General features: G+C 44.4%; 1 protein-coding gene across 1 annotated transcript in view; it reads right to left on the reverse strand.

Annotated features, from left to right (window-relative positions):
• Window positions 1-642: 642 nt before the first annotated feature.
• The window catches only part of LRIG1 (leucine rich repeats and immunoglobulin like domains 1), a 127,037-nt gene continuing 113,383 nt past the window's right edge, over window positions 643-14,296 (reverse strand). The window contains exons 13-19 of the mRNA XM_081184000.1: window positions 12,618-12,935; window positions 11,119-11,400; window positions 9,918-10,337; window positions 8,241-8,366; window positions 7,301-7,444; window positions 5,596-5,898; window positions 643-4,245 (exon numbers count right to left, since the gene is read on the reverse strand). Coding sequence (XP_081040126.1) covers window positions 4,061-4,245; window positions 5,596-5,898; window positions 7,301-7,444; window positions 8,241-8,366; window positions 9,918-10,337; window positions 11,119-11,400; window positions 12,618-12,935 — 1,778 coding nt within the window. The 3' untranslated portion in view covers window positions 643-4,060. The remainder of the gene's footprint in view (window positions 4,246-5,595; window positions 5,899-7,300; window positions 7,445-8,240; window positions 8,367-9,917; window positions 10,338-11,118; window positions 11,401-12,617; window positions 12,936-14,296) is intronic.

Below are 14,296 nucleotides of genomic sequence, written 5' to 3' on the forward strand. Positions count from 1 at the left end.
TGGGAGCGAACTGGTGAAGAAGATACAGTGGAACCTTGGTTGTTGAACATAATTTGTTCCAGAAGACAGTTCAACTTCTGAAACGACAACCGAGGCACAATTGGCAGTCGGCAATGTCAATGGAGAAAATGGAGAAATGATCCTTGGAAGCCATTCGACTTCTGAGGCACGTTCAAAAACAGAAGCATTCACTTCCGGGTTTTTGGCGTTCGGCTTCCGAATCGTTCAGCTTCCAAGACGCTCGAAAATTCAGATTCCATTTCATATGGTGAGAAAGACTGAGAGAAAGCTGAGTAGGGCGTGCCATATAACACTATTGATGGTGGCAAAATGGCACACTGCCAAATTCCCCAGTCGCTTTTGCCCATAAGATTGGCCCATGGTGACAGAGAGAGGTGTTAGCAAAACCACCTAAAAACTTTACTTATCAATGATAATGAAAGTAAAACCCTCTACCTATTTGCTCTTAAGTAAGTTCCACTTTGGCTCAGTGGGACTTATTCTCTAGTTAATTGTGTTTAGGATGGACTGCATATTAAAAAGGAGTTTTGCAAATTCCACTCACATAGCAATGTGGCATTTTCTCTTAACCCCATTCACCCACCCAACAATAATCACAGACCCTAATCAAAACAGAAACCATTGATATTATAAATGGGCGTTTATTAAAGTCACTTCAATGCCATTTGTTAGGACACTTCCAATATTTTTACAATGTACTTTGTCAATGTACAACATTGTACCAAAATTTTCTAATAAATAAATAACTTTGTACACAAAAGTAATACTTCCTCTTTCACAATGCCTCGCAGAAGCAGCAGATTCACATATTTAGTGGAAGTAACAATATTATTTAAACAGTTAACAGTATGCAAAAATACAATATTTTTCAAAATGTCAGCGTGGCAAGTGTGCTTTGCATTTCCGATGATGATACCTCCCCCACCCTTGCATCTCTCTATCAACTTAGCCTTTGTGAGTCTACCTCTTCTTAGAAAACATATAACATATTCCCTTTCTGTACCACCAAGAGGGAAAATGCAGTCTGATCCCCACCTCAATTGGCTACTCGTCTCCTTTTTTAAATTCACTGACTAGCTGCAAGTTGGCACTTCACATAATTAGCCACCTACCAGAAAGTGCAAGTGACTCTACCATCAGGAAGTGATAGAGACAGGTAGCTGGCTAAGTTATGCATTGCTTCAAAACGGTCAGCTTCAGCTAAAAACGCAGATGGCAAAACTCGTCTCGAGTCTTTTGTTTTTGTTACCTTTCTCCTTACACTCCTGGGTTTTGAGGGGCCTTGCTTGACAAACCCATCATGGGCTGCTGGGTGGGAAGTAGGAACTCTCTCATTGGAGGTGCAAAATAGCCAGATGTTTGCAGGCGCTACCCAGGCTTTAAGAGAGCACTCTGTGTGTGTCACTGGCTTTTCCATTTCGTGGAAAGCCCACAATACACACAAACCTATATATAGTAAAATACCCACCGGAGCCAGGCCACAAACATCTAGTTGCTTCCTCTGGAGCTGCAATAGAAGAGGGTAACCTAAGTAGAATGAAGCAACGTTAACACAGGGGTGAGGAGCAACTTGCATTTTAATCTGGCCTTGCAACGCCGCCTTCAATGATATTTGTTGTTGAAAGATGCTGGTGAAAGAAAATAACGCAATGCCTTCTTTAGAACTGGGAACAATCTGAGCAAGGGAACACCAGAACCAATCCAAAGACACTATGTTTAGAGCTAGCTGAAGCCCACACTTGTCTCCTGCCCCGTAGGCAGAATTGGGCCCAGAATCCTTACGTAAGCGCCTACAATAATCTAAATGTTCTTGCTTCCCACGTTTGCTCCTCTGAAACTGGCCTTCAAGTCATGGCTACGAATAATAAAAAAGATAAAACACAAAATGTCATTCTGCCCCTCTCCGTCTTAAGTCACAAACGAAATGTAACTTTATATTAGCAGAGCCTGAACTACAGAACTTGGGGGTAGAGAGGAGAAATTTTATTCACCCATGTGAATAGGCATCAGGAGAAGCAGCAGCACTTCTACAGACAAAAAGAACGCTCTCTATATTTAAGTTTTGAGTAGAACTTTTTCCTGTGTGTTCACATTTTTTTCCTATGTTTACTTTTTAATAGTGCTTTAGGTAAATGACAGCTCTCAAAGCAGTGTTACTTTAAAAATGAAAGCAGTAGCCTAGTGTGGTTGCATCCTTTAAAAAAAATTTAAAAATGCCCTGGAGGACCTAAAAAAAGACGATTCAAAATTCAGAGAAGTTTCTTTAAAAGCAAAAAGAGCAACTAGCTAAAAAATCTGGAGTCAAAGCCAGAATCCAGAAAAAGAAAACCGGGTCTTTTGTGTGCAAACGGATTCTTCTGTGTGTCAGATTACTGCGTAAGAAAGCAACCAGGCCTTTTGAAATATCCATAGACCGTGCTAAAATGGCAGAAGGAAAAAAAATTGTAGCTTTCAGAGCAAAATATGGTCTGCCAATCAATCCTCTTCTTTTTTATGCTTGTTTTAATGATGTTCCACTAGTGCAGGCATAGGCAAACTCGGCCTTCCAGATGTTTTGGGACTACAGTTCCCATCATCCCTGACCACTGGTCCTGTTAGCTAGGGATGATGGGAGTTGTAGTCCCAAAACATTTGGAGGGCAGAGTTTGCTTATGCCTGCGCTAGTGCAATGAACAGTTCGCATTTAGATAGGTACACGAACGTTGCAATCCTGCAGAGGGGAAGGGCTGTAGCTTGGCGGCAGAGGATCTGCTTGGCTTATAAGAAGGTCCCACGTTCCATCCCTGGCATCTTCAGGTAGGGCTGGGAGTGACCCTTTTCTGAAGTGCTGGAAAGCCACTCCCAGTCAGTGTAAACAGGACTGAGCTAGGTCTGCCTCAAGTAGGAGGCAGCTGCTTACATTCCTCCAAGGCTGCGTGCATGCTAACATTTGTTTGAAGTCAATGGGATGTGTGTGTCTGTATCCCAGCATTTGCAACAGGAGCTAGGATGTAGAAAGAACTTGCAGCCCTCTTCTCCCTTCACAAGCCCGATTGCGTGGCATGGGAACCGTGCCAAAGTACATCTGTTTAATAATGGTACCCACACTCTTGTCTTCCTTCCCTTTGTTTCAAGGAACATAGTCTTCTTCAAATGTTCCTGGAGCACTTTTGCACCACCTCTGCCTAAGCAATGCTAAAGCAACAGAGCTCAGTTTAAAACATCCGAGGCAACAATCCTGCACGCTTACCTGGGAGCAAGCCCCACTGAACTTGGTAGGGCTCACTTCTGAGTAGACGACAGGATTGTGCTGTAAGTGCAATATTTCTAAGGGGATATTTGAAATAGCAAACCAATTCAGCACTTGCTATTAAAGGTGGGGGGGAAAGAGATTTCACAAACAAGGTCTTGTTCCAGTAAGAAAAAAATGTATGAGTCTGTTCTTTTTTCACCTAAGGCACCAGAATGATTGGGGGATTAAAAAAAACCAACACAAAACAGAACACAGAAACCTAACAGCAACCTTCTAAGTGAGAAAAACCTTGTACGTTGTCATTGTATAAGTTCACTCAGTTCCATCATGCACCAAGGAATAAAATAACCTCTGTTAAAAGATATAATATAATATATATATATTTATATATTTAGATAGATTTTTATATATGAAAACTCTTATGTACAATTTTGTTATCAAATACTTTTCACTTTACACAAGAACCTTTTGCATTTCTGTGCTTTATAATGCAAGCCAGCGTGTGAGCCACGGATATTTCCAGGAAAGTTCTGACACTATGTACAAGCGGGTGTTGCGTTGATAAGACTTCGTTCCCCCACGCAAGCTTGCTTCTTATACCTCATCTTGTTTCCCGTCTTTCTTTTTTTCCCTATTCTTTGAGGAGCTATCAGTTCAGAACATGAGGTAGAAGTAGCCTAGATAATTTCGTGCAAAGAAAGAAATTCTGTAGGTATATATATATATATATATATAGATATATATATATATAGGATGCTCCGTTTTAATTTGCACATAGCAGTTTTCCCTCAGTCTGTTGCAATCTTTTCAGTGGCTCAATTCGTGAAGGGAGTCGCGTGACCTTGGTAAGTGTCCGTTGGAGAGAAGCGCCTGTTTGGCTTCGCTCTCTGATAGCGATAGTTCAGCAGTTCCTTTCAGATGCCTCAGTGAGCCTTCAGAAGGCAGTAGAAAGCCACAAGGCTCCAAAGATTTCGCTAAAGGCTGTGAAGAACCTGTAAAAATAAAAAATAAAAATCCACTGTTAGCTCTCTCTCACACGTTCAGTACACGCACCTGCACATTTAGACCTAAACCAAACTTAATTAAAAAGTAATTTTAGTTACAAATGCCCGTAAATCTCTATTTTAGACTTTTTGCCTCCATGATTATTTGCATTTGTTGGGAGCAGAGATTCAGCTTCATCTCTTGGCTTTCATGTGATGCAGGATGGTTTGCCAATTTAGAACACACCCCACAGTTCCCTGCAAGTGTTTCCAGGAAGTGAGCTCCGTTCCAGATTGGATGCACACAAACACTGGTCACTAGACTCACCAAGGCCACCATCAGGTCAGAATGCACCCCAGGTTCTTTGGTGACGTTGCAGGGATGCAGCCATTGTCTTCTTATTTTAGGCACTTCTCTCCCGTGCCTCCCAACCAGCAACGTTCTGGATGCTCCTCCACCGCGCAAGATTCCAAGCGTTCTGGATGCTCCTCCACCCCGCAAGATTCCAAGCGACAAGACCAGAGTGTCCTGGTTATGTGTCATGCTATATTTCCACAAAAGGTCCTGTGGAAATATATTTGGGGCTGCTTGCCTGCCGGCCTGTGTGACTCCAGAACCCATGTTCTGGAACGCGACTCTTAATGGGATTGTTTGCAAGAGCAATATGGGCGTATAAGAATCAGGGCTAAAGAACCATGCCTGGCTTAGGAGCAAATATACCGTATTTTTCGCTCTATAAGACACACTTTTTCCCTCCTAAAAATAAGGGGAAATGTGTGTGCATCTTATGGAGCGAATGCAGGCTGCGCAGCTATCCCAGAAGCCAGAACAGAAAGGGGGATCGTTGCTTTCGCTGCGCAGCGATCCCTGTTGCTGTTCTGGCTTCTGGGATTCAGAATATATTTTTTTTCTTGTTTTCCTGCTCCAAAAACTAGGTGCATCTTATGGTCTGGTGTGTCCTATAGAGTGAAAAATACGATACATTACATCCATTTTCCAAAACCTTAACAGGCAGGTGCAATTTACTAGAGGAGGGATAGAGAACCTGTGGGCTTTCCAGATGTTGCTGGACACCAGCTTCCATCAATTCTGATTACTGGCCATGCTGACTAGGGCTGGAGTTCAACAACATCTGGAGGGCCACAGGTGTTCCTATCCCTTTACTGGAGCACTTAGAAAAGTATCAATAGAATGGTAAAATTGGAAGAGACAATGAGGGTCATCTGGCCCAACCCCATGCAATGGAGGAATCTTTCTTCCCAACGTGGGCTTGAACCCACGACCCTGAGATGCCAAGAGTCTCATGCTCTACTGGCTGTAGTAGGAGGCATGTCAAAGAGATTAAAACACGCACGCACCTTTGCTGTCCGGCTGAGGCGGTGTGCCTGGGCTAGCAGCTGGCATCCTGTCGTGATTACTGGGGTAGATGGTACTGCTGCCATCTGATTTTCTGCTGCTTGCGCTCCCGTTGCACTTTAGAGGACCTTGACGGTTAGCAGCAGGTATGCCGTCCTGCCTGCTGGACTCTTTGCTTTTGGAAGCATTTGGAGGCACAGTCTCTGTAGGCAGAGGGCCGTAATCTGGATCCTTGGGGTAAATGGTGACGCTCATGCTGTCAGTGCTCCCACTGCAATCAGTACACACAACTGGCAAGCTGTAGCCTGGAGGGAGAAAAGGCAGGTTATTATTCTTTTAAAGCAACCATGACTTAGAATTTGGTGGCAGTGATGCTTCAGACAGAATAGGCAATGGTAGCTTCAATGACTGACTTGTCTTATTATATGCCCTTTTGTTCCTCACCATAGCTAGGATTAGGCATATGCTGTCATTCTGAAAGCTGAGCATTTTAGGATGCTGGATTATTTTAAACAAAAAGCAAGCCACTGTCCCTCATGATGGTAAATGCTATGAAGCTACTGCTCTAGTGAAATATCAGAAGCTGGGGGAGTTATTGAGTAAAATTCGCACAGGTCAAACACGGGATGACAATACTCTGGACAGTTTCTTGCCTCTCCTTTTGAATTACAAATAAGCCACGTATTGCACTTAATTTTCAAAATGGTGCACGTCACAGAACCCAGATTTTTGTGAAGTAGGATTTGGGTGGCCTTAATGCTAATGCATCATCTCCATCACAGCATAAGAAAGGAAATAAATAGATGCTGATTCAGGAACTTGGTTCTCTGATGGTCAGATAAAAAACAGCAGAGGAAGGGCATGATGTGAAGCAGGAAAACACCAGTCCTCCACCTGCCTGCTGCTTTTCAACTGCAACTCTTGCTGATTCCCCCCCCCTCAAGGGGGAATTAAATATATGTGTTTAGAAGGGAAGGGACTGCAAGAGGGGAAATTGGTACACAGGACAAGTCTTAAGCACCTTGCCTCCTACCCACAACTTCTCTGCCCATTTCTGCCATTTTGCTGCTCTTTGTCAATATATAATGCATCTTTGCCAATATATAATGCATGTTTACATTTTTATTTGTTTGCAGTTCAACTGTGACCAATTAATTGGGTAGACAATCACGGGCCGATACAACCTTGTGTGCTGTTGTGGACAGCAAACTTGAGAATTACACTTAAAGAGTTCAGCACAGCCCAAAAGCTGATTATCCTTGCTAAGGAGAAGTGAGTCAATAAAAGGTATTATTGAGCCATTCTGGATTACAGCCTTTACAGAGATTCTCTCATGCCACTATCACTGAGAGGGGCAGGGCCCACAAATAGGCATGAGGAATAATCTTATATAGCTCCTTACTCATTTTGGTGAGTAACTGCCTAAACAATTCATGCTCTATAGATTCTACCCAGCTTTCAGACAAAATAATAATAATATGATCCTTTCACAGCTGTTAAGACAACTGCTACTTATGAATGAAGGTGGCACGAAAATCTAGTTGGAAACCAGGAAAAGTGGGGTTTTAAACGAAGTGTGTATATAACTGTTTCAATATAAAATAAAAAAATTCTCTCAATGTCTAAGAAAAGGCTGCTTTGATGTGCTCGTGGTCTTTATTAAAGTGAATTTTCCAAAATGCTTTCGCAGATTAATAGGTTCCATACCTGTCTTATCTGCAACGAGTGCCCTGTCAGCTATATCATCTCCTTTCCAAACTTCTTTACTGTATCCTAAGCAGAGCTTTGGCTGTCGGTAAACGGGGTGAGAATCAACTTCTGTATCTTGCGCTACATCGGTCTGGCAAACCCCTGCAACAAAATGACAAAGTGACCAGATGTACAAATGTCTGCAGATAAGAAAGATAAATACATCAGCTGTCCGAATCGATGGAAAGGGAAAACCAGAGGTCCACAAAACCGGAAAGGTCAGTTTGGTGTTGAAACATCTCCATGCACACACACAGTGAAAGCTAGTGTAGCCGGGAACATCTGCTCAGGAAGTCATGGTTTAGTCATCTTTTATCTGTAAGCTGAATTATATGTTTATAAAAATTATAGGAGCTCTTTGATGTCTATACTATTACTAATGAAGCTTGTCTTATGTGCTCCAACAGTTCTTCATGCAGAAGAGTAGCAGTTTTGAGAAAGGTTTTAAGCCTAGCTCTGCCCTTGATATGTAGCTAGTTTTCTATGTGCAGGAATATTTGCTGTAAGAGAACACCCAACAATTCACCCCCCAACCTTCAGTCTGAAATGGGACAGTCCAGGAAGGACTGGACCATGTAATTTCAGTGAATGCGCAGATAGTCCCTTAAGACTATAATTCTATACCCGTTTGCCTGAGATTAAATTCAATTAAACTCAGTGGGCTAAGTGGACAGACATATTATCATAGGGGTGACAAACTTTTTGCCCTCAAAAAGTGGTTAGACTGCAGCTCCCATCAGCCTCAGTCAGCATGTCCAATGGTCAGGAATGATGGAAGCCATAATCCAGCAAATAATTATGGGGCCTTGATGTATATAGGACCTTGATGTATAGGATTGCGTTATTAAGAGAAGCAAAAGGAGTACAGTGTTGCCAGACAGCAGAGTTCCTCCCATACCATTGCTCTGTATGTGTCCATTGGGCTGTTGGCCATTTTCCACCCTGGCCACTGCTTCTTGCCGTTCTGAAAGTGTCCCTTGGGAGGACAGATAGCTTGGCACATCAGGAGGCACAATGGTTTCATCTGGAAATACAGGGAAAGGAGACAAAAGCGAAGGGCTGGCGTTAGAGCACAAGATTGGTGTTGAAACTAGAGAAAAGACTAGATCTGGACACTGTGCACTTGGTTACACTCCATCTTAGAACCAGGCTATTCAGGAGCCATCTGATCAAGTTTGGGAGACTACATAGGAGGACTTCTTTTGCTCTTTGAATGAAAATTTGCCCTTGGTCCTCTTTAGAGTTTTAGTATCTGCAGAGAACAGTATTCTGGAAACATATCTGGTACCTGGTGCTCCTTCAAATCACTTTTCTGCTCCTGTTAAATCTTCCAGCTGTTCTCTGACAGAACAGATTCTAACATTTCATCACAGGGAACATCTCCAAGCTCCTCAGCCCAATTTTTTTTTAGTCAGCAATATCAACACAAGTTATGTATATGAAACTTGTTCTGTTTTCAGGCATCCCATAGACATCTGACTAGCCATTGCTGGGAAAAGGATGCTGGTCTGGCGATGCCTTTGGTCTGATTCAGTAAGAGTCTCATGTTCTTAAGTCACTGAGATATTCCCACTACTTTAGTTCAAAAGAGGGCATGCAGTTAGCTTTACCTGCTGGCTCAATCATGGCCCACAAAAGCAGCTGACGGGCACTCAGCGAATATGTCAGAGAACAAGATGTGTCTCCCTTCAAAACCTAGCAGGCCTTCTTATGCGGGGATCGTGTTTCAAGAGCTGGAGCCAAAAAGTTTTATTACAGATCATGCAGCCAGCAACTTATTTCTGCTGATTTTATTCTACAGTGTACCAACACGGTTCTAAAATATGTGTCGTGTGTCATCGTTTCTCAAGTGGTTCCTGGATGGTGCAGCCTTCACTTATGAGAAGCACCTCCCTTTCGGTTGACAGGCATGGCCTCCAGGAAGAGCTCCCAGAAGGGCCCTGCCCGGCTAGCTGACAGCAACTTTCTGGCAGTGCTTGTATCTGAGTTGTTGCAACACTGCTTTTGAGTTTTCGGTTGAGCAGCTTGTTTCCTTGGTACTATTTCAGGCAGGAACTTGACCGCAGCTGCAGTTGTGCCCCAACTCCAAAAAGCTGGAGGATAAGAACTTTTTTATGTTTTATCGTTTGCGTTTGCTTTTTTGCATTTAGGATGCTAATTTTTGTTGGGTGTGCCACCCAGAAACCCAACAGGACTAAGGGAAGTCTGTGCGTGTTTTAATAAATAAATAAACTGGGTGTTCTGGAGGAGAGACAGACACCCAAGAACATTTAGGGAAATGCTGGGCGTTTAGCCAAACGACAGGTAAAAAAGTAAAAAAAAATAAATGCTGGCTACGTTCTGGGTTTGCAAAATTCCTGGGCAGTAAGAAGAGGCGTGAGAACCAGGACCCTGCCTGTAAACCATGCAAACGGTGAACAATTCCACCTGGGATACCTGGAAGCACTCTTTGTATCTGCAGTAAAGTAAGCCAGCTATGAATGCTGGTTACACGACGGGGGGGGGGGGTGCTTCAAAAACTAGCCCCTTTTGATATGTTTCTGGTTACCCCCCCCAAAAAAGACTCTGGGCCTACCTGTGTTTGTGACACTGTATTCTTCGCTTTTCTTCCTGGTTTGATAGATGATGCACACCCAAACCAGAGACGTCAACACAATGCTGCAGACCACAGCAATGATGATGATCCCAACGGTGGTGCCGTCTTTTCGGCAGCCGAGCAAGGGCAGCACGCTCACTTGGCTGTGCGCCCGTTCGGTCCCAACAGTGTTCGATATCTCACAGGTGTATTTCCCGGCATCTTCCATCACAACGTTCCGGACGATAAGCAGCTGTTTGCCTGGGGTAAAGTGATGCCTTTCAGTGACCAGCAGAGACTGATCGCCCTTCAGCCATGTAATGCGGGGAGGTGGACTTCCTGTCGCTTTGCACTGCAGGACCACAGTTTCGCCCACAGATACAACACGATCTTCCAGTGGGTGAACCAAGCTCGGAGTCTCTGTAAGGATCCAGAGAGAGAGATGTCAAGCCTACGGGAAATTCATGCTACGGGCTAAGCCTCTTGACTTCAACAGCACAGTTATGAAACGAAGGCTTTGGACGACACAGTGTTTCTTTAAGAAACCTGAACTCGCTCAGTTCTGGGCTGCCTTTCTGCCTTTCCTTGCAACAAATAGTAACGGCTGAGGTATACCTCTCAATATACTCTCCATGGTAAGGAAAGAGTTTCCACTTTTCCCCAATAAATATTCAGCTACAGGTGTATGTGTGCACATCTAAATGTATGCAAACATGACAGATTCAAAAAGACTGCAATAATAGTGCCACAACTCTCTTCTCACCACGCCCCAAAAGAAAAGCAAGGCACAATACTATAAATCAGCCAGGCTACAAGCCTAACAACAGGGAACTGGCAGTGATATAGCAGCAGAAACGCCCGAGACTTCTGGTATTGTAACTTTCGGGCTTCTAGTGTATTGATACATGTCTCCAAGGTTCTATATTGCAAGGAAACCAAACTTGTTTTCTGATAAATACCGTCCAAAACCCCCAGGCTCCAGCCTACAAATTCTTATAACCCTTTGTTATCACCCTCTGCCCATCCCAAACAGAGTTAACTTGGGTCCTCTCTGCTGTCGCTATCTACGCCCATCCATTATTGACAATGGTGTCTTAAAGCACCACAACTTTGAACTTTCTAAAGGGACATCAGTATAAAATTAATGCATCTGCAATGAATGGCCCAGACTTCCCCTCCCAAAGGAAGCAAATTTCCTTACCTAGCACAGTCAGGGTAGCATTTGCTGACACAGAACCAGCAGAATTCTGAGCAGTGCAGCTGTACATCCCCATATCCTCTATCTTCACGTCCGTGATGAAGAAGACATCATCGTCAGGCATGACGTGCATCCGGCGCTCGCGAGCTGCAGGGAAGTCAGTGCCTCCATCTTTCTGCCAAGCAATCTGTGGGGTCGGGTGGCCTTCGGCAGCGCATTCCAACCGGGCTGTTGTCCCTGTCCGGGCTGCAATGTCATGGGGAGTTTTGAGGAACGATGGCAACACTGTGAGGGACAAGGAGAATTGAGAGTAGCAAAGATTCTTGAAGAACAACAGCCATCATGCTTCCAATGTTAGAATTTAAAATCTATCCAGTGTCGTCATTGGCACCTTTCTGTCTGAAGAGACAATGGAGTGCGTCTCCGGGAATGGAGTCAAACCACCGCGTTAGCAGTGCCAAAGAGACCTTCCTGGGACGCAAGCAGTGTGTATGGTGGTCCTAGGCTGCCCAGATGCCCAAACCACCCTCTCAACGTCGCTGGTGTAATCCAAAGGAAAGCAGAGCAATAGGTTTGGCACCAGCTTGGCTGCAGGAGTTGCCGGAAGGAGGCGTAAAAAGCGGCTCTTGGGGCCTCCACTCTGGATTTGTGTAGGGTTTGCCTTTTCTTTTCCCCAAAATATCCTGTAAGGCAGTGGAGGTTTAGGATCAGCGTTTTCCTTCTAGATTGGCTACCTTCCCAGGATGACAAGCCCTGCCTACCCCTCTCTAGCATGTGCAGAAACCACCACCTTGACGGCGGCACCCACTATCGGTCTCATCTGCACAATCTGCCGGAGCCTGTCTTTGCATGCAGGGGAAGTCCCTAACTCACTGAGGGTTTGGGACCCATCGGCTACCCTCACTTGGTTTAGCTGGCCAGTCAAAACTGCTCCTGAGATGTGGCTGCTGTTGCATGCGGACAACTTCTAGGAGTCACGGGTGAGAGCTGAGTGCAGGGTGGGGACCAAAGGTGAACAAACTACCTTCAAAAGGTAATACTATCATGCATCAGGGAAGGGTGCAAACTGTGGTTTATAGAAGCATCCTGATGCAATTTGAGTCATTGCTTTTCTTCAGGGCCTTAGTTTTTTAAACACAGGCTGACCTGCCCTTTGGGCATGTGTGCTCTCCCTCTTTTGGTCACCGTGTGTTAAAATTAATCTCCAAAATTTTAGATGGTTATGTAATTTTAGCCCTAGCTATGAAACTCCTGCCAACATAGCAGTTTGAAAGCACGTCAAAATGCAAGTAGATAAATAGGCACCACTCCGGCGGGAAGGTAAACGGCGTTTCCATGCGCTGCTCTGCTTCGCTAGAAGCGGCTTAGTCATGCTGGCCACATGACCCAGAAGCTGTACGCCGGCTCCCTCGGCCAATAAAGCGAGATGAGCGCCGCAACCCCAGAATCAGCCACAACTGGACCTAACGGTCAGGGGTCCCTTTACCTTATGAAATTCTTACCATTCACTGTGAGCTGAGCTTTGTGAGAATAGGTAGAACCAAAATGATTGGTGATGATGCACTGGTAGCACCCCTTGTGGTTGAAAGAGACATGACGCAGATGCAGAATGGTGGTGAACCACACCACACCATCTCTGGTCCGGACATGGGCAAAGTTCTCCATCTCGGCATGGTGCAGAATTTCGTTGTCCTTCTTCCAGGCAAAGGTCATGGGGGAACTACTGCTGCTGACTGCCGAACACGTGAAGCGGATGCTCTTGCCCAGAACAGCCATTGTAGTTTCCGGCTCAACGATAATTTTGGGCTTGGGGAAATCCTCTGAGAAAAGAAAACAGAATGCCAAAGCATTTTCGGTTTAGAAAGATGCCGTGGCCACGGGGCATTCAAATCTCAACACCTTCCCAAGGCGTTAAGTTTTCCTATGTGGAAGAGCGCTAAGAAAAGTGGCTGTTCATCCAATTCCTGGCCGTGCAATTCAAATGCAGCAAAATGCTCAATACCTACACATAATACGAGCCTGGGCAGTTGCATATTGAGTGTTTTCCCATTGTAGTTTCATTTTACCGTAATTATAAACTGAACAATTCTCGGGTTTACAGAAACGTGTGATTGCCTGTTTGCAAAAATGAAGCAATAGGTAGCACCCAAAATACCAGAAGGAATACCAAAGCAAATCTTCCGAATTTAGGGCTGGTGCATGGAATAACCTGGCGTGAGCTAGATATAATACCAAATGGGAGACATATGGCAAAAAGGATTGCCATCAATCCTCTGGGTGAAAGGAGAAACCAGTGCTTTCTACTGACTTACAACTGAACCATCTGGCCAATTTATTTTAGGAAGGGGGCGGGGAAATTCCAAGGTATGCAGATATATATATATATATATATATATATATATATATATATACACGTATGCACGCGCCACCTTATTTCCATCTTGCGTCAGCTGGTCCCTGAGAGATGCCCTCCAAGTGCTGCTACCACAGGCTGACAATGTTAATTTGTTAAGAGTTACAGCAACTGTTGCAATTAATGTCACCAGTGACAAGTGCTGACAGGCAGGATAGCATCCTGGCACAAAGACGTCGAAGGAACGGCAGATGTAGCTGGTTGTCACCCTTCCAAGGCAAAGAGGCTTCTGCTCTTGAGGCCTGACATTGAGGGCTATTTGGTTTAGCTGAGTTCCAAGCAGCTTAATTTATTAGTCACACAAAAGGCATCTCTGATTTCAATGTTGAACGTTTTCCCCCCACCCAAAAAAAACACAGCCATTACCAATGGAATGGAGAAACTCAATGGGCAGATTAAATCTGAATGGGATTCAGTGGCGAAGAAAGGAAGAGGTTTGGAATGCCAACGTATTACATTATTAAAGGCAGCCTGAGAGCGGTTCCGAAAGATGGAGAAAGCACATGGTACAGTTTTCCCCTTCCCAAACAGTAGGAGTGTAGACTCCAGCACCTTTCCAAATGTTGTTGGAGTACCATCAACTCTAGCTAAAATAGCCAGCACTCAAGTATGATGGGTGTTGCAGTTCAATATTGATAGGAAAGGCTAGTTTCCTCACTACAGCTGCATTATTTCAGATCACATTTGTGTGTGTGTGTGTGTGTGTGTGTGTGTGTGGAGGAAGGGACAATCCCCCAAAAGGCTGGCATGTCAGAGGGAAAGGCTTTG

The sequence above is a fragment of the Podarcis bocagei genome (genome assembly GCF_964188305.1).
Source record: "Podarcis bocagei genome assembly, chromosome: 2".
Lineage (NCBI taxonomy): Eukaryota > Metazoa > Chordata > Lepidosauria > Squamata > Lacertidae > Podarcis > Podarcis bocagei.